This window comes from Polypterus senegalus, chromosome 6 (genome assembly GCF_016835505.1).
Source record: "Polypterus senegalus isolate Bchr_013 chromosome 6, ASM1683550v1, whole genome shotgun sequence".
In the NCBI taxonomy this organism is placed as follows: domain Eukaryota; kingdom Metazoa; phylum Chordata; class Cladistia; order Polypteriformes; family Polypteridae; genus Polypterus; species Polypterus senegalus.
Window position 1 is genome coordinate 17,964,279 of NC_053159.1, and position 24,259 is coordinate 17,988,537.

General features: G+C 40.3%; 1 protein-coding gene across 7 annotated transcripts in view; it reads left to right on the forward strand.

Moving 5' to 3' along the window:
* The window catches only part of LOC120530814 (rootletin-like), a 133,467-nt gene that overhangs the window by 89,296 nt on the left and 19,912 nt on the right, over window positions 1-24,259 (forward strand). For all 7 annotated transcript variants that reach the window (XM_039755448.1, XM_039755446.1, XM_039755442.1 and 4 more), the window contains 11 exons: window positions 1,262-1,431; window positions 4,661-4,840; window positions 5,879-6,013; window positions 6,326-6,469; window positions 8,019-8,257; window positions 8,438-8,597; window positions 13,488-13,655; window positions 13,756-14,140; window positions 14,742-14,920; window positions 20,139-20,259; window positions 22,954-23,117. In XM_039755448.1, the coding sequence (XP_039611382.1) occupies window positions 1,262-1,431; window positions 4,661-4,840; window positions 5,879-6,013; window positions 6,326-6,469; window positions 8,019-8,257; window positions 8,438-8,597; window positions 13,488-13,655; window positions 13,756-14,140; window positions 14,742-14,920; window positions 20,139-20,259; window positions 22,954-23,117 (2,045 nt within the window). The remainder of the gene's footprint in view (window positions 1-1,261; window positions 1,432-4,660; window positions 4,841-5,878; window positions 6,014-6,325; window positions 6,470-8,018; window positions 8,258-8,437; window positions 8,598-13,487; window positions 13,656-13,755; window positions 14,141-14,741; window positions 14,921-20,138; window positions 20,260-22,953; window positions 23,118-24,259) is intronic.

Consider the following 24,259-nt stretch of genomic DNA (forward strand, 5'->3'; position numbering starts at 1 on the left):
ACATTGGGAATCACCGGTTTAGACAAATAGGTTCAATAAAGGGACAAGTGCCTGTGTGCCTGTCCAGTTTAAAAACTGGAAGGAAATGTTAGAAGAAGAGTTCAAAAAATCAAAAATGATGATAAGAATACCAAATAATGGTAAAAATATAAGAAAAATTAGTCTCGTTGGCCTAGTCTGTTGTCTGACGTTAAATGCAACATGGCTACAGCAGTGAGGTAGTGACTTTCTTGAACCCACTTGACCCATGTGAACGAGGTTTATAGCCAGAATGCTAATGATTGATAGCTTTGCATGTCAGGCAATGGATGAATGGAAAATAATGATAAATCGATGCACACGTCGAGAAAAACTAAAACAAAACACAACTAGGCTGGAGTTGCTAAACCAAGCCAGTCTGGTAGTGATCACCTCTGCATTTTCCAAGGTAAACAGTTTGGCAATCAGAGTGGTCAGTTTTACAAGTGATGCTGAGAGGAAACTGACAGCAAGGGTGGGATCAGGTGTGTATTATACCAGTCTGAATGGACAACTCATGGATCAATTAAAAATGATTAGAGGGGTGCATTGATTACTCAGATTTCAAGCGATCTTAGAGGTGTAGTTCAGCTAGTCTTATTTCCTGCACTACATAGTTAGAGCATCAACTAATTCTGCTCCACTGAAAGAATAGTGATGACCTGCAGGAAGAGAGCATTCCTGTCGGTAATGAGGCCTCGTCGTTCTCCAGCAGGTTTGGTTCTTTTACATTCAAGCACGTAAATAACACTGCATGGCAAATGGTTGATTATCTGTAACACAATGAATATGTGTCATTATCAGTGTAGGTCACCTTCACTCTGGCATAAGGGAAAGTTTCTGAGGCTTAGGAGAATTTATTTGCTCTCCATTTGGGTGTGAGGTGATGACAGTGGTGTTCCTTCACTACTGAAAAGCAGCACAAACTTTGGAACTGTTGGGTCATCCTCAGCGTCAAATTGTGTCTGCGGTGAATGCCTTCACACGGTGTGGTAACTGACCAGACTGTAACATTAGTCCACTTATTATGAGGTTAGCAGTGCTACTCAACACACCAGAATGCCACCTCCATTTCTCCATTTATATTTTGCGTGTTGGTGCATAATTTTAAGAGAGGTCTGAATAACTTCCAGTTTCCCAAAGCTTACCATGACACAAATTCCCTGAAAGCTCTCGAGGAGCTGACATCAACTTGTTAATTTTTGGAGGGCTTTCACTAAATTTGACCTTTTCCTTTTTACAGCGGAGGCAAAAAGAGTGCGTGCTGAGGTGGAAGTGGAACTGGTGAAACTGGAAAGGGACAAAGAACTACTGGCCCAGAAGTTGAACCAGACAGAGCAGGAATCCCAGCTCGCTATGCGGTCAGCGTTGACAGCCCAGCAGGAGGACGTGGACCGGCTGACTCATGAGAAGGTCAAATCCTTTTTCCATATCTTTTGCTCCTGCTTATTCTTTGCTACATGATTTTCTACAGATTTTACTCTTCAGAGCACAGATCAAACCTACCTAATGCATTTTAGGGTCACAGACGGCCTTTGCCTGTCCCAGTACCATTAGACACGTCATTGCAGGTTCCACTCAAACACCCCCAATATCACAGTCATTAGGGGCCGAGAAATATGAAGTATATTATTTATTGAAAACTCGTAAATAATAGCCATTAATACTTAGTGAAATTAGTAAATATTAATTTTCATCTTCATTCATTTTCATCCGTGAATTATACTACTTTGTTTATGATTACTGAAGGAGTTGGAGTTGACTTCTAATAACACAGTTAAAGCAATTCTTAGCTGGTTTGAACCTCATTGTACGGATTTTTTATAGGTTGCCTTTACGAGGTCATCTCAGGGTGCTGAGTTTGATAACTCAGAAATAAATCATAGGCACCATCTCCCCACAGCTCTGGATAACCAGGTTAGAAAATGGACGGATGGATGCTTTGAATTTTTCTTCCCTGTCTTCCTGTAATGCAAATTAGTCAAATTTTTATTAGAAGCATAAAGTTGCTTTCTGAGTTTTCATTGTGTATATGAAACTGAAATTTCTGAGAGAGAGAGATAGATAGATAGATAGATAGATAGATAGATAGATAGATAGATCGATAGATAGATAGATAGATATGAAAGGCACTATAATAGATAGATAGATAGATAGATAGATAGATAGATAGATAGATAGATAGATAGATAGATAGATAGATAGATAGATATGAAAGGCACTATATGATAGATAGATAGACAGATAGATAGATAGATAGATAGATAGATAGATAGATAGACATATTTTATCTTTCTGTCTATTTATGGTGGCCTCTCATCATAGCTAGATTCTAAGGCTGGATCTACCCAAGTTATGCATAGTTAGATATTTAAAATGGAAATTAATAAAAACAAAATTAATAAACGTGATGAACTGTTCCAGTTCTCACTGCTTACTATGTTTTGTTTCAAAGGAGTATTATTTCCAATATGAAGCTGGTATAGGGCAGAGCGTTCAAGATTAATTTTTTCTCACACTTGAATGTCAATTAAAGCATGCCTTCTAATTAAATACTGGCTGTGGTGTGCTAATAATGGAATTTTGCTATTTGCTGATTAATTATTAAAAATAATGAAAAGCAACATTGGTGGAGAAAAGCTTATGTCCCCCATCACCACTCTAGATGAGATAAAAGAACCTAACATGCTAAATGTTTACAAGACATTTAATGCCTGAAATTCAGATGTTTCAGTTTTGTAAAGCTTCATAGAATTCTTCTCATAGAGGCCAAACTCAGTCATGATGGCTGTTAGAAAATAGCTCTTTGGGATGCTATGGGCACATAACTGACTCCACAAACGTTCTTCTGTTTTCCCTTTACTTTTTCATTTGAGATTAGTATGGTAAATTAAGTTTAACCCACAAGGCTACAAGGGAAAATGGAAATAAGTGTGTGGTGGCAGTAAGAAGTGTGGAGAAATAGTTAAAAACATTACAAATATTTTTGTAGATGTTGCTAAATTATAATTTGCCTTTATATTTCTTTGTAGACATTGCTAAATTATAATTTGTAATTGCTGCTCTTGAGAAAAAAATGGCATCTACTTTAGTTCAGTTTAGATTTAAAGAGACAGCATTTCATTTTTTCTATTCAATTTATTCTTGCATAGAGGTCTTCACTGAGTACATATTAACAGCATTAGTATGTTAACGGTAGAATGCAAAAACATTTCACAATTTACATACCTCCTAAGTTTTGCAGTCTAAAATTAATGGATGAAGTATAAGTGTACTTAGCGCTTACAGCACCAGTAGTTTAAATGCAGACATGGATACTCATGAATCTATCAACCCTGCTAAACAGGCCCCATATCTATCTATCTATCTATCTATCTATCTATCTATCTATCTATCTATCTATCTATCTATTTATTATATAGCACCTTTCATATCTATCTATCTATCTATCTATCTATCTATCTATCTATCTATCTATCTATCTATCTATTATATAGCACCTTTCATATCTATCTATCTATCTATCTATCTATCTATCTATCTATCTATCTATCTATCTATCTATCTATCTATCTATTTAATATATAGCACCTTTCATATCTATCTATCTATCTATCTATCTATCTATTTATCTATCTATCTATCTATCTATTTATTTAATATATAGCACCTTTCATATCTATCTATCTATCTATCTATCTATCTATCTATCAATCATATGACACCTTTCATGTCCATCTATTATATAATGCCTTTCTAATTACTAATCAATTACTAATAAAAGTATAATGTCAGTCAGTAATGGTCTAACGTGCTTAGTCCTGAACAGGGTCAAACGGCACACTGGAGCACATCCCAGCCAGCATAGGGTGCAAGGCAGGAATAAACCCTGAAAAGGGAGCCATTCTGTCACAGGACGAACACACGCACACACACACACACCAAACACATACTAGGGCCAATTAAGTATCATCAAGTATCATTGAGCCACCTAACCGGCAAGTCTTTGGACTGTGGGAGGAAACTGGACACAGGGAGAGCATGCAAACTCCACACAGAGAGGACCCAGGACACAAACCCAGGTGTCCTCTCTGCAAGGCAGCAGTGCAAAAACGAATCAGATTATTTAATCTCTTTCCTATCTGTCTTTCTAAACAACTTCATTAGCAGCATATGACACTATATAGTGCCCTATCTATCTATCTATCTATCTATCTATCTATCTATCTATCTATCTATCTATCTATCTATCTATCTATCTATCTATCTATCTATGATGTAGTGCCTTTTATATCTATCTGTTTGTCTGTCTGTCTGTCTGTCTAATATATCCTGTGTTTCACATCTTTCTACCTATCTGCCTATAGTATCTGCATTTCCATCCCTCGTTTGTTTGAAGATGTTACACAACACTGTCCATGCCATGTGGCCCTCTAGTGGTTACAGTCCAGAACTGTAAAATCCATTACTGACTAATTGTGAGAGCCATAACCTACCTATGCTGCATTTACAGAAATACTGCATATACCTTTGTCATTAAGATGATTCTTTAGATAAAACTTCCAGTTGGATGAAAACTGTTCTCATATTGCAGAATTTGTTTAAGGCACGTCCAGGTAAACTGCTCATGCTTTAATTTCAGGAGGCTATAAGACTCGCACTGGAGGCCGAACGTGACGAGATCTTGCACAGACTGACAATGGAACGTGATGAGGCAGCTTCCCGGCACGAGACAGAGAAGGAGGAGTTGAGGGAGGACATTGCTGCCCTGCAGCAGGATAGAGACCAAAGCCTGCTCATGGCTGAGAGCGAGAAACAGCAGGTATGGTACATGTGCCCCAATCCATGGCGATTCCATAGTAATATTCTATATTAAAAAAGATCCTAGACGTAAGAAGCCCAATCTTCAGTGAAAGGTCTTAAGAGCATTGAGCAAGAAGTTAAGGTTGAGTTACTAGAAGGACATGATGCAGAGAGCAATGGACAGCATATGTACATGTGTTCTAGCTGACTGAGTACATATTCTGTAAGATTGGGTAAGTTTATTGAGGAGACCATAACTGACACAGGAGGTTCTGGACTGACACATCATGAGGGTGCCTTATTGGATCTTAATATGAGAAAGAATTACTTTGTACTATACATGCCTCTATCATGTACTGCAGAGAACCCAGCTGGGTGTAGAAATAGGAGATACTAAAACAAGTCTCCGGGTGGCAGAGTAATTAATGTAATTTCTGCCCAAAGAGGAGTACAATGGACAGACATGTCTTATGCTACTTATAGTCCACTAGTAGGGTACTTGGTGCTGGCTAGGGTGCAATAAAGCGCAGATGAGGTCACTAAATAAATTACCCAGGGAGAAAACTTTTGATCCCACTGACAAATCCCATCATGAGTGAGCAACTCTGAATACTTATGCCAAGTGATAAAAAATGTCTCCTAAGGAGATCGTCAGGTGCCATCAGATTTCGGAATGATACATTGTCCGTGGTCATTCCCTGTACACATGAGGAATCTGTGCAAAAATTGCTGGAGGTGAGTTCAGAAATTTGGATGTGCATATCGGACAATGAAACACACATTCATCTTTATGTATTAGATTTTAACTAATAAGTCTGATCTGAGATGGGGGTGTCTGGGGGCACTTGTTCTAAGGCACTAAGATGTCACTGTGGAGGTTATGCAATAGGGAGATATCAGGTGAGAGGATCACAGGCCTACAAAGATCAACTTTATATAAGAACTAAGGAGCAGAACAGAAGTCAGAAGAGGAGAGCGCAATTATGAAGTACCCATCTGGCTTCCTCTGATCTGCTCGATTTATGCTTTTATTATTATTTATTTTATTTTTTTGTAGGCTCTTTCCCTGAAGGAATCTGAGAAAACCATACTATCTGAAAAACTGACCAGCATCCAGCATGAGCTAGCTAACGCCAACATGGAGCTGGAGAGGGTGAAACGAGACCATCAGAGCCGCCAGGAACAGGAGCGTGTAAGTGCTAATATGCCTAAACGTTTTTGGCAGAGTGTATACGTGGAAGGTGCTCTCTGATTGAACTCCCTTAAGATATCACATCTATTCTTCCTCCAAAGCTCTTCATTCTGTGTTTCTTAGAACATGAAGCCAAGCTTGGCTCAAGCAGTTACCTCTCCTGGATGCACACTAAAAATTGTGACCATACCTGTTTTCATTGTTTCAGTTTGTAAACCTGATGTGGTTGAAGAATTGCTGTCTTTATAATTGTATGTTATGGTATTTAGGATTCCAACCTACGAGTCAGCATTATCTCCTTGTGTTTAACAGAATACAGTGAATGCTTTGACATCAGAGCTCCGTGAGTTCCGGGCTCAGTTTGAGGATGCAGTGACAGCACATGAACGGGAGGTGAAAAGTCTACATGAGCAAAACAAGGAGCTGGTCCGCCAGAGAGAAGCTGCTCTCCGAGAGGTAAGGATTCAGGGGAAGGAGCTTAGGGCGTCAGGAGTTCAAAGTAATGACCTGTCCAACCATCTTGTGTAGGGCATCACTGACCTCCATTCTACAACCGTGGAGAAGGCACCAGTCCTTCACAGGGCACACTTATACATAAAATGGAAAAAATAAAATATACATAAAGAATAAAATTCCTAAATGGAATTGCTGCCCCCTGTGGCTTGAGGACTAGACGTTCCGAGTCATCCAAGGATAACCAGACAACTTTGATGGATTTTTTTTTTTTTGGTTCACATGGCCACTTGCTGTGATTTGCTACTGTTTTGTCTACCAAAGGAAAGGGCAGACTTCATAATGATAATGTAAATGGTACAGGAGAAGAAATGTCAAAAAATAAAAGCAAAATCGCCGCACTAAACCAATAATTGACAACGAAGCCAGAACAAGTTCAAAAGCACTAACAACGAATGATAACATCAATCACACAGCACATTCTTTAGGTTAATCCTCAAACTTGAATGATTGGGAAGTAGAAGGTGCCAACATTTTATCCCGTCACAGTAATGCTTCAAGGGATGTACAACTCAAAAAAGCGATGCCCGAAAAAATAATGGTCGACGGGAAAAATATATAAATGATAAATGATTTTCAGTCAGAAACATTATGCTAAAATTGTAGAAAACCTACATTCTCATACAAAATGTAACTAACAGAGCTCAAGGAAATGAGAAATTTATTTAAAACAAACGTTAATCATATTCCGCCCACATGCTGTGAATGTATATACAGTATAAATATAAAATTCAGTGTAGCAGTGCTGTTTCTCATAACATGGCCCAATATAAACGCAGCTCATACACTTTTAAAGTGATTGCATTTATAATGAATCTGACATACAACTCTCATTTTTAACATTTTCTGCTATTTTGATTTAACTGGCCATTACTTCATCATCCTTCACTCAGTTTTCATGTTCTCAAAATAAAGTTCGGACTCTTTCAGAATGTTTACAGCCCAAGAATTCGTTATGTTGTACACAGCAGAATAAGTTATAAAGTTTAGTAATGCAATTTGAATATTATTCTTATTTTCAGTTCAACAGTTTATTTTAGACCACAGCTTGCTTTTTACGCTCAGATGCTAGAGGAGGAACAACTTGAGGCAGGTTTGCCAGCTTTGCCAATCCCACAATGTTACAAATAAACATATCTGTAGGTAGCACCCAGAAACAGTAGCACCCTTTTATCTTCCTTTTCATAAACCTGCAATTTAAAGTCACCAGACCCTGGTCAAGTTTTTACTTTCTATTGGAAGCACATATCAGGTCCCCGATCAAGTCACGCACAATTTTAAAGGTACGCAATCTAAGCTATGAGGTACTCTGAATGGTTATGGGTTAGGTTTATGTTTTAACATACAGTAGCTTTACTGATTCTATACCATTTAATGAGGTAGCACTTTGTCCAGGCACCATTTCCTTTGCCCATTAGGAGTAGTGAATGGACGGACCGGAGAGTGTACGTTATTTTGGTTCTCCATTCATGCTCCTTCACTCCACTGCCAGGTTGATGAAGCTCGTACAGCTGTGAGAGTAGCTGAGGAAGCACGGGATGGTGTGCGACGGGAGCTTCTTGAAACCCAGCGGCGCCTGCGTGAATCTCAGGATGGCCAAGAGACACTACGCAAAGAGATCCTTGAACTGAGAAGAAATCTGAGCGACCAGGAGAAGGAGAGAGAGGCCTTGTACACGTCCAACACTGAGCTGCGGGACTCTGTCAAGAAAGCTGAGAGCGAGAGGATCAGGTGAGAATGAGTCCACATTTGAAAATGTATTATCCATTCATGAAGATGCCTTTCCCAAGGAAATTTCTGGATTTAAAGTGTTCTTTAAACAACTTGGTGTGGTTGTTAAACCACATAATACCCCAATTTAGAGGTTTGCCCAGCTGAAAAATAACTTGGTGTCTCTGCTTCGATTTTCAGTATAAAGCTGCACAATGAAGAGAATGAGCAGAAGCTCTCCATACTGGAGGAGAGTCGGGCTGCTTGTGAGCGAGAGATTGGGGAGCTGAGGGCCAATCTTCGGGAGGTGGAAAAGTCAAGACTGGAGGCACGCCGGGAGCTTCAAGAGCTGAGGAGGCAGGTGAGGACTGGGGAGCAAGTAAATGTGGGAATGGTTCTTCTCTAATCGTGTCACAGGGTGCAGCCAAAAAGACCGCTCCATATTAGCAGGTCATCTTCATTAGCCTAATTGTCTCATTCAGAAACTACATGGGTGTTGGGATCTGTAACCTTCATTCATTTTTTTGTGAGGTTTTCTGTGTGAATTTACATAATCTATACATTAATCTTGGGGTTTCAGAACTCATGGATTATGATTTTAGCTTTTGATTTTAGTGTAAATTAAGAAAATTCAATCTTTTACCGGTTATACCACAATACCATCTTTGTTTTTATGGGTGCCGCCATTTCGATGATTTTGGTATCTCTTATTATCATAGTAATTTTCCACAATTTTGTGGAAATCTGTGCCTTTGGAGCAATGGTTTAAGGGTTGCTCTGAACATCTCCAAAGTTTTCTAAGGATGCACTTTGCGTTCACATATTTCAGAACCATTTTGGTTTTTTTTTTAATCTCTTGCTTCTGACTATTGATTTTTGATGCGTTTCAAGTTTGTTTGAACAGTAGGATTAATTTTCAATTCCAACCTCAGCTTGCCTCTTGACTACATGTATTTGCTGGATGGTCCTTTACATTAAAAACATTCACTCACTGAGTCATTATCCTGATGGTGATTAATTTCAAATTATAGGCTACTTTGCTGCCTCTGATTGACCACATCACATTTGTAGAAATTCACAACCCTTTCAGCTGTAATATCATTTTTGGTTTGAATTTTACTTCTAACAGGATGATTGTCCTCCATGAGTTTCCTAATACAGTGCTCGTGTTTATTAAGATTTAACCGATTTCCCACAAAACCTTCCGCCACAATATCCTGTTACTTTCCATTGCAGGTGTAAAACCCTGGCATAGATAAGAGCCAAGGACTTGTGTTTTATCGTGTCACTAGATCTTCTATGGCAGGGGTGGGCAAAGTCATTCCTGGAGGGCCGCAGTGGCTGCAGGTTTTTGTTCCAACCCAATTGCTTAAAAAGAAGCAGTTATTGCTCAAGTGACACTTCTGCTTAATTTTAATTATCTCCCTCATTAAGATTTTGAACCCTTATTGCTTATTTAAGTCTTAAACAGCTGCATTCTCGGTTTTTAATTGCTCCTTATTAGCAATTAGATGCAAATGACAAAAGAAACCAGCATTTCTCCATTTAGCTTGTTACCCTTTACACCTGTGTGTATTTATCGTGCACTATTTGGTTTAATTAAATACTTGGAAGGAAAGAGAAGAGAAAAAAGTGAAGGATTGAGAATTACCCATCCGTTTTACACTTCAAAGTATTTGGACGATATCCTTAGAATGGAAAAAAAATCTAGGATATGAGAATGACTTGACATAGCAGAGTTAAAGCACTAACAAGCCATGAAATGTAATTATTGGCAAGGATTGCTTTCTAATTAAGCAACTGGGTTGGAACAAAAACCCGCAGCCACTGCGGCCCTCCAGGAATGACTTTGCCCTCCCCTGATCTATGGCATGCACCTAACGCAAAAGGTACCAACTAACCTTTTAGCTCCATTTTCAGATGGTGGGTAAGAAGAAATGTCAAAACCAGTTATGTAACTGTCACCTGTGACCTCCTTTCTGTTTCACTGGTACCCCGCATGTTTCACCCTTGAGACCCGTGTGGCAGGCTGCTCCCTAAATTAGGTCTTCTTTACTTTGAAAACTTTATCTCAGCCCCATTTACAGCCAGTAGAGAACTTCACAAAGGAAACCCTTGTGCCCTTTATGTACCACAGTTAAACAAGGAATGATCAATCTAACCTCCTAGTCCACTAGTAGCAGTCAGACAGAGAGACTGGTTTTAAGTTTTCACTCACAAACTATATTTATTTGCATCAATGCCGATAACAGCAAGTGCTAAGTGCTACACAGAATCATATAACCTGGGTGGTTAAGTCTTCATGCAGTCCCATTAGAAACAACAAGACTTTAGTTAACATTCCCAGGTGGATCCATTTCTTAGTTGCTGATTTCATTCTAAGGTAAAGAAGACTCCCAGTCTTTTAAAGAAAGCAGTTCCCCAATTAGCCCAATAAATACACTTGTATATGAGACAGCCTGGCTCATTTGACGACTGTTCTTATCTATGCTAGTAATGTGAGATGATGTTTTTCACTTTGAAAGTATGTGCAATAAGAAAAAAAAATCAGATGTGAGAGTCAATAGGCTTTGCACCCTAGGAACCAAGTTATCTGAACTATTCTATAACATTTCAGTAATTATTTTCCGCTCTGATGCTAATCTTTCTGATCATAAAATAGCTCATTACAATAGCAATTGACGAGAAGAATTCTAATTAATTGCAAAATTACGGTATTTGAGGGTTCCTCTAGAGTGCCTCTTTCTCTTGCACAATTTAACACGGAAACTCATCAGCACATCGTCATCTCATAACAGGCTTAAATTTTGAGTTTCGTATTTATCCATCCACCCGTTTTAGTTATAGACTGTCCTCAGGAAATTGTGACACACAGACACACATACAGTCAAAAACACACCCATCATCGAAATATCAAAGTTTTTGGTATTGGGGCCCTAAACCATCGAGATCTGTCGAAAACCAGAGATCAAAATTTTTGACGAATCTAAAGCTTTTGCTCCTTCCCCATAGACGATAGGTTATGGTAGAGGTGGGCACAAAGCAATTTAATAAAATATTAATAAAACATCATTATCAGTCAAGCTCATAAGCATGAAATTCATCCCTGTCGTTCAGAGAAGCCTTGTACAACCTGTTCGGTAAAAGATCTGAGACCATATAGTTTCCAGATCAGTTGTGGTGCACCATCTCATCTACTTCCTGGGGACTAAAAATTTTGCATTGCTAGCCAAAATCTCTTAATTGTCAAAGTGCTGAACAGTCTTATACTCATTTGTATACATCCTTTAGGTGATGTAAGGGACTTATGTTGCCCTGACTAAACCCTTTAGGAGTTATGTTGTCCCAAGAGTAAGGTCATGGCTATTGTATCTCAGCTGGTGTTCTTCCCTTTGGTGGGGTTCAAGGTCTTGTTTTATGTCCTATTTGTTCTTTGTTGAGCCATTTATTTATGCTAATGTTACTTTTGTTAATCATCTACTGTATTTTCTTTGCCTGTGTTATGTTCTATGATTTTTGTGGGTGGTTCCCCAAGAGGTGGGGCAACCTGTTAATCACTGCCAGGAACTACTCTCTGCCCTATATCTCTGGAGGGTCTCCTGCAGTTCCTGGTGGTTCATTGTGAAAGCACTCTGGAGCGGATGAGTTTGTATATCTTTCACTGTGCATTGTGCTTTTTGTACAATTCTGGATATTTTTTTTCACCTTCTGCTCTTGGAATACGTTTTGGGTCTTGTGGTTTTTTTTGCATTTCCTTTGTGTTACAGGCAATTCCATTTTTTGTCTTTTGTGTTCCACAGAGCTTTCTCTTGTACCTGAAGGCAGTTTGTGGAAAACAACCATTTTATTGTATTAAGATTCTACATAGTCCTTTTCGTATCTTTTTCTTCTTTCTGCTGTTGCCATTTAGGGGTCTCCACAGCAGATCATCCATCTCCATCTATTCCCATCTTTTATATTTTCTGCCACACTGACTGCCTTCATGTCCTCCCTCACCACATCCATAAACCTCCTCTTTGGCCTACCTCTTTAACTCTTGCCTGGCGGTTCCATACTCAACATTCTTTTTCTGCTGTACCTCTCATCTTTTCTTTTCACGTGCCAAGCCATATCAATTTTGCTTCTCTCACTTGGTCACCAAACTGTTGTATGTGTGTTATCCCGCTAATTTACTCATTCCTAATAATATCTACCCTCATTACTCCAAGTGAAAATCATAGCATCTTCAACTCGGCCACTTCTAGCTCTGCCTCCTGTCTTTTCATCAGCCCCACCATCTCCAAACCATACAATGTAGCTGATCTCACTACCATTTTATAGACCTTCCCTTTCATGCTTGCAGATACTCTTCTATCACCAATCACTCCTGTCACTCTTCTCCAACTAGTCCACCCTTCCTGCACCATCTTCTTCACCTCACTGGCACACTCTCCTTTGCTTTGGACTGTTGAACTCAAGTATTTAAATTTGTCTACCTTCACCACCTCTGCTCCTTTCAGTCACACTCTTCCACAACCTTCCTTCTCATTATTGCACATGTACTCCTTCTTACTCCTACTGACTCTCATTCCCCTTCTCTCTAGTGCATACCTCCACCTCTCCAGGTTCATCTCTGCTTGCTGTCTACTCTCACTACAGATTACAATATCATCTGCGAACATCATAGTCCACGGAGACTTCTGTCTTGTCTCATCTGTCAATCTGCCCATCATCATTGCAAACCAGAAAGGGCTCAGAGCCGATCCTTGATGTAAACCCACTCTTGCCTTGAGCCAGACTGTCACTCCTACTTCACACCTCACTGTTGTCACATTGTCCTCATACTGTACATGTCCTGCACCACCCTCACATACTTCTTTGCTATTCCCCACTTCCTCATACAGTACCATAACTCCTCTTTTGGCACCCTCTTATATGCTTTCTCTAAGTCCACAAACACGCAATGCGATTCCTTCAGATCTCCTCTGTATTTCTCTATCAACACTTAAAGCAAACATTGGATCTGTAGTACTCTTTCCAGGCATGAAGCCATATTGCTGCTCATAGATTGCCACCTCTCCTCTCAGCCTAGCATCCATCACTCTTTGTCGTATCTTCATGGCCCTTTTTGTATCCAGCTGGAGTTTTTGACAGGATTTCCCTCCCTAGTGGGAATTTTTGGAAGTGCTTTGTGGCTCCTAGTTCATAACAAAGGCAGTGCAGTCTGCTAGTGGATAAGCCCATAAGTACCATTTTGCTTTTGTGTTAACAGGTGAAGCTTCTTGACAGTGAAAAGGAGCAGAAGAGCCGGGAGGTGGCAGAACTTCAGGCCAGAGTCTCCCTTGATGAACAGAAGGAGGAGGAAACACGGAGAGAGTCATTTGGACTAAAGCAGAGGATTATGGAAACAGAGGCTCTCCGGGATAGCGCCCGAAAAGAGGTATACTGGAGGACTGTTAATTTCTCCCATTCTGTCTTTTCAGTCTTTCTGGTCAGTGTCACTCTTTTGCCCCATGATAACTTCTTGCCTCTCTCTAAAGGTGTCTAATCTACAGCGTAAGTTAACTGACCTTGAGGTGGATTGGCGCTCTCGTGAGCGGGATCTACAGGCTCGGCTTGAGGAATCCCACAGCAGCGAAAAGAGGCTACAGGACCACATTCGAAGTTTGGAGCTGCGAGCCGAACAGTCGCGTGCTGAGCTTAGCGAGCTGACTCTAGCACTGAGTGCCGCTCAGGGCCAGACGGCAGGGCTAGAGGCAGAGATGGCGCGACTTGATGGACAGAAACGTGAGCTGGAATTCAAGCTGGGTAGCCTTCACTCTGCCCTGAGTCGCACTTTAGGCATTGCAGGGCGCGGTCGAGGGAACAGCCCTGCTGTCCGGGGCCGAGGACACTCACCTCGACGCTCGCTTTCTCCACCAAAAGGTAAGTAAATGAATTGGTGACCACAATTGAATAAAAACAAGATTTCAAAACACTGATGGGCAAGACAGTCCAGAGTAGGGTTCTCTCTGCACTTACAGTATGTCATTTCCACTAGTCTGGACTAGATTAGGCACTATAAACTTTGGGAGAAAAATAACTATACAAAATATAGCTTACCATGGCCTGGCAGAGTCCCATCTTCTTTGCCAGCACAACTGCATCCATTATTACTGACAGCAGATGTTGGTGTTTTTCTTTTCTTCTACTGTCTTTAACTTGTCTTTCAAGCATCCTACCATAATATAATGTACTGTAGATGTTGTTTAGGACCACTCCATGAAGTTCAGGTAAGGTTACAAGCCAGTGCCCACGTTGGTGGAGCTCAGGTCTGAGTTTGGTGAAGCACTTCATAGTTTACATCTTCGAGACTTCTTTGCAATCCCACCATCTGTCTCGTTCTTGAACAACATTCACACTAAACTGAGTTCAGGTGTTTCCAATGACTCCTGATCCACTGAATTCCATTTTTTGGAGAAAATGAAATAACACAAACAACCCAATGTTTCTCCCTCACTATCCCTCAATTTTGTCTTGCATACAGGACTAGATGACAGCAGATCAGGTGCCTTTTCTCGTACAGGAACACCGGAACAAAGGCCTCTGTCCAGGCCCACCTCTCCAGACCGCACCGACACGCCGTTCCCAGAACTTGACCCAGAAGTGGTGCGCAGTTCGCTTCGTGAATTCCTGCAGGAGTTGAGAGATGCACAGCGGGACAGGGTGAGCAAACAGAATCTTTTCTTTACGGTCCAAGTGCCATTTTAACTATGCAGCTCCCCTCTCAGTTCTCTTCTTTCATATTACTCATAAGGTCCAGTAATTCAGTGAGTTTCCTCTTCAAAATAAGAGATTATATGGGAATCCATCTAGGAGAGATAAACTCACTGAACAAATTATTAGGACCTCTGTCCTAATACTGGGTTGGGCCTCCTTTGACTGTCAGAACAGCCTCAGTTCTTCATGGCACAGATTCTACAAGATGTTAGAAACATTCCTTTGAGATTATGGTCCATGTCGACATGAGTGCGTCACACAGTTTCCGCAGATTTATTAGCTGTACATTCATGCTCCTGTTCTAACACATCCCAAAGGTATTCTATTGGGTTCAGATCTGGTAACTGGGAAGGCCACTGAAGAACACTAATCCCATTGTCATGTTCATGAAACCAGTTTTGCTTTGTGACATGGTGCATTATCATGCTGGAAGCAGCCATGAGAAGATGGCTAAATTGTGTCCCTGAAGGGATGCACATGTACAGTAACAATACTCGCATGGGCCGTGGCATCCAAATGATAAATGATTGGTATTGACAGACCTGAACAGTACTAAGAAAACATTCCCTACACCATCACAACACCACCACCACCACCACCAGCCTAGGCTGTTGACACAAGGCGATTGTGTGCATGGATTCATGGAGATGATGCCAAATTCTGAGCCTACCATCTGTGTTCCTAAGCAGAAATGGAAGTTGATCAGATCTGGCTATGTTTTTCCAGTCTTTAACTGTCCAGTTTTCATGAGCCTGTGCCCACTGCAGCTTCAGTTTTCTGTTCTTGGCTGACAGCAGTGAAACCCAACATGGTCTTATGCTGTTGTAGTCCAGCTGCCTCCTGGTTCAATGTGTTCTGCATTCTGAGATTTTTTTCTGCCCACCACAGTTGTGCAGATTGGTTCTCTGAGCTACTGTAGCCTTTCTGTCAGCTTGAACCAGTCTGGCAATTCTCCTCATACCTCTCTTATCAATGAGGGATTTCCATCTGCAGAACTGTCACTCACTAAATGTTTTTTTGCTTTTTTGAACTATTCTGAGTAAACTCTAGAGATAATGTTGGGCATGAAACTTCCAGGAGATCAACAGTTACAGAAACACTCAGACCAGCCCATCATGTCTTAGTTGAAATCACTATTTTGTTGTTTGATGTGAACATTAAATGAAGCTCCTCACCTGTATCTACTTGATTTTATGCATTGTGTTGCTGCCACGTGATTGGCTGATTAGATCATTTCATGGATAAGCAGGTACACAGGTGTTCCTAATAATTTAATCAGTAAGTGTAAGAAAATTATGAAAATTAGTAATGCATGTAAGAGAGATAAGATCTGACTATTTCCTAATTTCAAGAAAAGAAATCTGAATTGTCTCAGTTTGCTGTAAAGTAGACTTTGAGGTTTGGACATCTCTTTGTTGTGAAATTGTGCTGTGAAATTCTTACTTGCATGTAAAACACTGCTAGTCTCTGGCACCTTAAGCAATAAGTATTACTAATCAAAGTATAAAGTCAATCAGTCATTGTCTAATGCGCTTAGTCCTGAACAGGGTCAAAGGTCACACTGAAGCCCATCCCAGCCAGCATAGGGTGCAAGGCAGCAATAAACTCTGAACAGGGAGCCACTCTGTCACAGGGCAAACACACACACACACCAAGCACACACTAGGGCCAATTAAGTATCATCAAGTATCATCAAGCCACCTAACCTGCATGTCTTTGGACTGTGGGAGAAAACTGGACACGGGGAGAACATGCAAACTCGACACAGAGAAGAGCCAGGACACAAACCCAGGTGTCCTCTCTGCAAGGCAGCAGTGCAAAAACTATTCAGATTATTAAATCTCTTTCCTATCTGTCTTTCTAAACGTCTTTATTAGCAGAATATGACAGTATATACTGCCTTTTCTATCTATCTATCTATCTATCTATCTATCTATCTATCTATCTATCTATCTATCTATCCTTAATCAGCAAGCACTATTAGTCAAATTATACAGTATAGTATCTTTCATTACCTATCTCTCTGTCTTATATAGTCCCTTTCAAATATCTGGCCTCTGATTTCATCTTACATCTCTCTGTAACTTAATGTTGGTCATCTTTTGAGTTTGCCCGTGATTTTCAGGTGTTCTTGTTAAAGTGTGTTTCTTACAACTAAATTGAGAAAAAAAAAGATCAGTGTTTGGGGTATCTGAGTTAATGACACACTATCCGCCCATCTATTTGTTATCTTTATATTCATATTATTTGTTATGTATATCCCTCCACTCCATGTCTATGAGTTTGTCTTTGAGTTCTTCAGGATTCATTTACCTCGTAACTGTTGCGCTGGACCTGCCTTAATGTAATATTTATAGTGTTTTGGTGACCTCTACTGGCCATTTTCATGAACCACATTGTCTTTAGGCAAGACATTCAGTTTAGCAGCTGTGTTCTGTTCATTTGAGCCACAGCCACATTTGAACATTTTAAATAATTTGAATGAAAGTTAACTATTAAGAAAGTACTATCTGTTAGTATGCATTAATGTAGTGCTATATGCTGTGTATGAATATTATTTTTTACTTAAAAAAAAAAAAAACTAAACTCTGCACTGTGCTACATTGGTGTTAAGAGTGGGATAAATAGAAGAGCTATGTTCCGACTCAGTAAAGCATCCAGCACCAAAAATGGACTTGCTGGCCTCTTTTGAGCTGTTAATGGAGAGTTTTGAAGCTGTTATCCAGGACCTAAAACATGGACAGCTGTGTCAATTCAGGAAGGTAGATAGCCAAGAGGCCACTGCAGCTCCACACAAGGAGGCTTCACCTGCCCATATATAATGGGCAGATCACCACCTAGAAGGGCAGCATCAGATGACAGTGCTGCACCACATGAAAACAGAGCATGCAACAACCCTGCTGAGTCACTTGGCTGCACAACACTCAACAGCCGTGCCACTATGCCCTTGTTAACAGTTGCATGACCATCTTCCCATTTTGAAGAATCTGTGTGCCACTGCAAGGAGTTGGGAAAGGTGGCTAGCATGGCTAAACACTCAAAGTGAGTGCTTTGTAACAGAGCTGGATTTTGCATCAGCCAATGATGACATCAGTGCCGTGTCATGAATATTAGCAGGCATTCCATGATTCAAATGAGTTACTTCAGCACCAGCTACAGGGGAGCCATAAAAATGGCGAGCCAGCCAAGTCACACATTCAGCAACTAGTGTGACTAAAGCATGAGATTATTCCAAAGATAATGAGCCTAACAGAGCAGTAAAATGACCAGGAATTGGGTTGGCACTCGCAAGCACCACAATGTACGAGGTGAGACTCAAAAATACAGGGTTGGTAAAATAAATATATTTATTGATGAATTACAGTATTCTACACATTGTCACCTTCTTTATACTCCCCCTAACGATCTCTACACCGCTCCATACATATCTTCCATTGATTGAAACAGTTCTGGAAATTCTTCTTGCTTCAGGCTCTTCACCAGGCTTGCCATTTTTGTCTTCACTTCACACATTGCAGAAAAATGTGTTCCCTTCAGGTCACTTTTGATTTTTGGGAACAAGTAAAAATCGCAGGGAGCTAAATCAGGCGAATTGGGTGGATGATCGAGGACAAGAATGTTTTTGTCAGTTGTGATAAACCAGACATCATAAAAAGGCTTGGGGCAGCCACCTGTATAATATCCCTGGCTGTAAAAGATTTTGAAATTGACAGAGATGTTCACAATACTGAGTCCAAAACAGAACTGATTCCTTGGTGGTAAAATGGCGGCTTTAATAGCCCATATAGTAAGTGACAACATCAAAGGGGCGGGACACGGAAGTGAATCATCTGAGGTACTGGAACCCATAGACATAGAATTACTAGACGCCGCATGACCAGCAGCATCGTACGTCAATGTTGCTGCCATATTGCGAGTGGCACTGCTGTGGAGTGAAGTAATAGGTAAAGATGCCTCACGCATGTGCTGCTTGAGATTGTACAAACCGCTGTACGCTCCAAACCAGATCCCGGGGGATTACATTTCATACGTAAGGCTGAACAATTGTTTTCGTTATATTTGGCCATTAGAAAATCACGTTTTATAATCTTAGCACTCAAGGTCACCTTACAATAAAATTAAACAACATTAGTAAAATTAAAATAAGAGAATAATAAACCAAAAAGCAATAATTAGCAAACAAACAAAGATAACTGGCAGTAAAAGTGCAAAATTCACAATTGGTATGCCAGTTTGAAAAGATAAGTTTTGAGGGCAGTTGTGTTATTGAATCGAGCTGACGTATATGAGAGGGAAGAAAATTCCCGAGTCGAGGAGCACAATGAGAGACGCTCGAGCTCCCATAGCACTGAGTCTGATGTGCGGTACAGAAAGTCGAGCTGCAGATGAGGATCTGAGTGAGCGAGAGGGAGTGTCAGTCTGTAGGAGATCAGCGAGGTAGGCGGTGGAGAGCTTTAAACGTTCAGAGCGGTATTTAGTATTGTATTCAGTAGTGAACAGGGAGCCAGTGAAGTTGAGAGAGAATCGGTGTGATATGTTCAGTGGATTTAGAACAGCAGGTTATTATCCTGGCAGCAGAATTTTGAAGAAGTTGTAAGCGATGGATACGTTTTTGTGAGATGCCAGATAGAATAGCATTACAGTAATCTATACGTGAGGTGACTCGGGCATTAACCGATACTTCAGTACTGTGTTGTGTAAGAACAGGACGAAGTCTAGAACTTTTTTGGAGATGGAAGAAGGCAGTCCGAGAAATGCTACTTATATAGGTGGAATTATTTAATAATAATAATAATAATAATAATAATAATAATAATAATAATAATAATAATAATTCTTATTTAATAATTGCTATTATTAGTGTATAAATGGATATAAATAATTTCATGTAAACGATTTGCCAAAATCTGTTGTATGTAAACGATACTGTTTTAAACGTTATTGTTTTTTCATCAGAAAACCCGGTTTCCACGTCTACCTGTATTGGTTTAAATGGCACTTTTACCACTCGCAATATGGCGGACGCGCTGACTTATCGTGTCGACTGGGCAACACAGTGAATGCGGCGTCTATCTATATATGTCTATGCTGGAACCTGGATTTTGTACTGATTTACCCCATTAAATTCTAACCTGTGGGTTTGGGTTCTTTTCTTGTCGTGCAGGATGAAGCTCGCACTCAGAATGGGACTCTAATCAGACAGCTTGGTGAGATGGAGGCTGACCGAGACGGAACTCAGCTGAGAGTGCAGCACCTCCAGAAGTCGCTAGCCGAATGTGAAGAAGGTGAGCTTCCACTTGTCTTTTAAGAGCAGGATTCTTGTTCATTTCTTTACAAAGAATTGATGTAATGCATTGTTTCTCAATTCGTGGGTCATTGGACAACCTAGCTTAAGTTTAAAAAAAAATAATTGAATTAATTAATTAGCCATTGCTTTAATGTTTAGGGGGCTACTGATTGTAGATTTCAGTTTTGCACCCATCCAAAGGGACATTTTGCTTCATTATACTGGGGAATAGAAACATCTGACATAAGTGCAGTTTTCCAAGAACATGACAACTTGATTTACACCGCATGCTTCATTCATTAAGAAAGCCAAACAACATGGACACGCTCCTCAAACACTTCATAGTATCACCTATTTTGAACTCTTCCAATTCCATTTCAAGATTCATCCTGAAATTCAAAACCAAACAGGAATGTTACAAGAACATACAATCCAGATTTTCTGAGGTATAGGTTCACTTTTACGGTAAAACATAGAGAGCAATGGCTGTTGTGCCTTATTTGCAGTGTGATACTACCTACCAAAAGCATGAAGCCCTCCAAACCTTAAGTGCATTTGGAAACAAAGTCTGATACTTACAGATGTAAATGGTTCAACTTTTTTTAAATGAAAAAACTGAAGCTCTTGAGTTATTACAAAATACAAGCTAGTTATACATACGTCCTTGTTTACAAGAACCTAACAAAGCCATTATCAAAGCCAGTCTTCAAGTGCTTATTAAAAATCGTGAGGGAATCTGCAGTTCATCCCACCAGTTAGGAGCTACACATGAACAGAGTCTGGATTGAGATTTGATGCCACGCAGAGGTGGCATCACCAGACACCATTCATCAGCAAACCCGAGTTGCAAGAGGAAGCAGAGGACTTCCATATGTACAGGTCCTGAGCCATTGACTGCTCTATAGACAAGCATCAAGGATTTGAACTTAATGCATGTTAGTGATCTTAAGAGGGGAGTGACATGTGCCTGCCTCGGCTGATTGAACACCAGGCATGCCAATGCTTTTTGAATCATTTGCTCTGGCTTGATGGCACATGCCAGGATTCCTGCCAACAGAGAACTTCAGTAGTTCAGATGTGACAAGACCAAAACCTGATTTGAATGTGTGCTGCTACAGGGAGCCAGTGCAGTGAGTTGAAGAGAGAAGTGATACGCTCCCATCTTGGCTGGTTGAACTCCAAATGTGCCACTGCATTTTCTATCAGCTGCTTGGTAGCACATGCAGGAACCTGTGCCAGGGGAGAGTTGCAGTAGTCCAGACCAAAGCTTGGACCAAGAGTTGTGCTGCAAATTGCAAATCTGTAAGACTAAGCAGCTGTTGAAGCTTGGACTGTGGAGGACAGGTGGTCATCAATCTTCACCCAATGGTTGCATGCTGACTTGGTGGGTGTTGGCGGTAATGAGCCAAGCTGAACAGTGCTATGGCTATGGTAACAAGAAGGTCCGTCTTTGTCAGGTTGAGTTGCTTATGGTGCTCCTACACCTATACTGCAATATCAGTGAGACATGCAGATATTGTAGCTCATACTTTGTGGTCCTCTGGAGGGAACAACATTTACAGATGTGTATCATCAGCATTGCACTGATGTGAGGAACCATGAGACTGGATGATGTTTTAGTGTATGTTTATGTGGAAAATATGCAGCATTTCAAATTTTCAAAAAAGCCTACATCACACCTCCATGGTGATGTGAACGAGAGGTAGAAATTGAATTGATTTCACTTGTGCTTTACCCAGTGGCAGAAAAGAACACAGGTAAACTGAAAGCGTGAGCGAGGCCTTGGGGAGTTGAATTCCTTGTTTCCACATCCCAAAAAAAATTTTAAAGCGTCAAAAACTCTTAAATGAATTTTGGATTTCATAATTGTTAAATGAATTTCAGCGCTATTCCTCAGATGACATAATAAGCAGGAATGTAGTAATACAATAAGTCAAATGGTACAAATACAGAAATAAAGCAAACTAAATATGAACCAGGAACAGGAGTTGGTGTACAAAGAAAGTGAGATAACTCATCCATTTGGAATGAAAGGTAATGCTGATCAGTGGTTGACTTCCTTGGTGTTAACCTTGGGAGTGTCTTGAAATTCTATGTAAGAATGGTTAACCCCGAGTACTTCTCAAGATAATCTGTTTTGATGAAATATGGAGTGTTAAGACAAATAACATTTGGGACACTATTCTGCTGCCATGTTGTGGATGAAATAACATCATACAGCAAAACAAATCATGATTTTTTCTACGTGTTCTGTCACTCTATGGTTGCTCATCAATATTCATGAGTGGGGCAGAGCCTTCATCCAAAAAACGCACAACGGCATGTAAACAAAAAGCTGTACAGCCAGATGTAGAACAAACTAAAACTGAACCATTAGATGAATCACTTGATTGACATGGTGACATGGCTCCATCTTGACTTTGAATTACAGTAGGAGTCCCCAGGTTCTTTTGAAAACAAGCCAACAGCCTGCTGGACGAAAGAATTATTTTCCAGAGTTTTGCTGAGACAATGGCTGTGCAATCTGACAGTTGAAGTGTTTGTGCGAGAAAACTTATCCAAGTCATAAAATGGCCTCCCTGTTGTGCATGTAGACACTCCACAAAGGTTTAGTGGCATTTTTCTCATTGTATGGGTACACCATTTGTTTCTCCGACAAGTGGCTGAAAGATTATTTGATTGACTTCTTTAGTGAAACGAGGAGCCGAAGGTAAACTCAGCTCTGCCCAGACCGCCCTCATGTTGCAAGAAGAATCAATCCGTCGTGGAGAACGGGAGCGTAAGACCCTTCTAGAGAAGGTGACCACTTTGGAGCGGAGTGTCCAGTCAGCTGAGACCGAGCGGCGCAACACACAGGTAAAAAGACTTAATGGTAGAAAGAGTTAGAATTGTGATTGTGTATCTTAAATCTGTTCATCTTTTACAGCTAGCATCCTCGACTTTTTATAAAAGCATTAATAAATGATTTTCCAGATAGTGGATATTTTATTTAGTGCTTTCATTGGAAGGACTCTCAGAATGCTATACAGAATCAGTTATTCTTTCAGTTTCTGAGCCCATTTCTTCTAATATTTGCAGCATTGCTGGCCATTTTGGACACAAATTAGGGAACTTCCCTGGGCAAGGTGCAACTGAATTCTGGGAAACAGTCAGGCACGCTGTCTTGTCTTAAACATTGCAGGGGGCAAAAAATTATAGGCTACAAGATAAATAATAATCCAAAAATGACAACTATAATAATAATAATTATTATTATCCCTAAACTAGCATAGTATAAGTGATACAAATCAAGCATAATAAAATTATATGATCAACATGACAGTAGGACTGTAACACTGGGCTTTGAATGCATTTCTAAAGGTTGATTTAGTTCAAAGAATAAGCACCTCTCAAATTAATTTGTGTTAAAACTCTGCAAATGTCACTCTCTGTTGTTCAACGAAATCTGCAACTTGACTCCATTCTTCACATTTGCTCTTGGTATGCTAAAAAAGTTCTCCTTAATCTGTCTCTTGCTGGAAAAACTGAAGCTGTGCATTGATTCAATGGTAATACTGTTGATTCCGGTTAATTGGACCACCGGTTAATCGGACCAGCCGCTTATTCGGACCGAATCCTAAAGAACCAAAATAGATCATATTATATAAGCCTAATATTATTCGCTTATTTGGACCAAAATTCCGTTTAATTGGACCAAAGAACGTGACAGAGAATAAGAAAAAGAAGCCACAAGTCGCCCGCTGAAAGCGGATGTAAAGCGGGTCAGCGACATCGGAAAGATCCCTGGGCTCCCCAGGAGAATTTATGCTTTTATCAAAGGTCAGGAAGTCGGGAAATTTGTACCAAGTGCAAACCAGTGGGGGTGAACATGTCTGCCCTTTCTTTCCTAAAACGGACCGCCCAGTAGCCGGCGACATGAAATCGAGAGTAAACAAGTGCAGTGCGTAAACAGAATGCGTCAGATCACACTAGACAAGTTCTTCAAACGTTGACTGGAA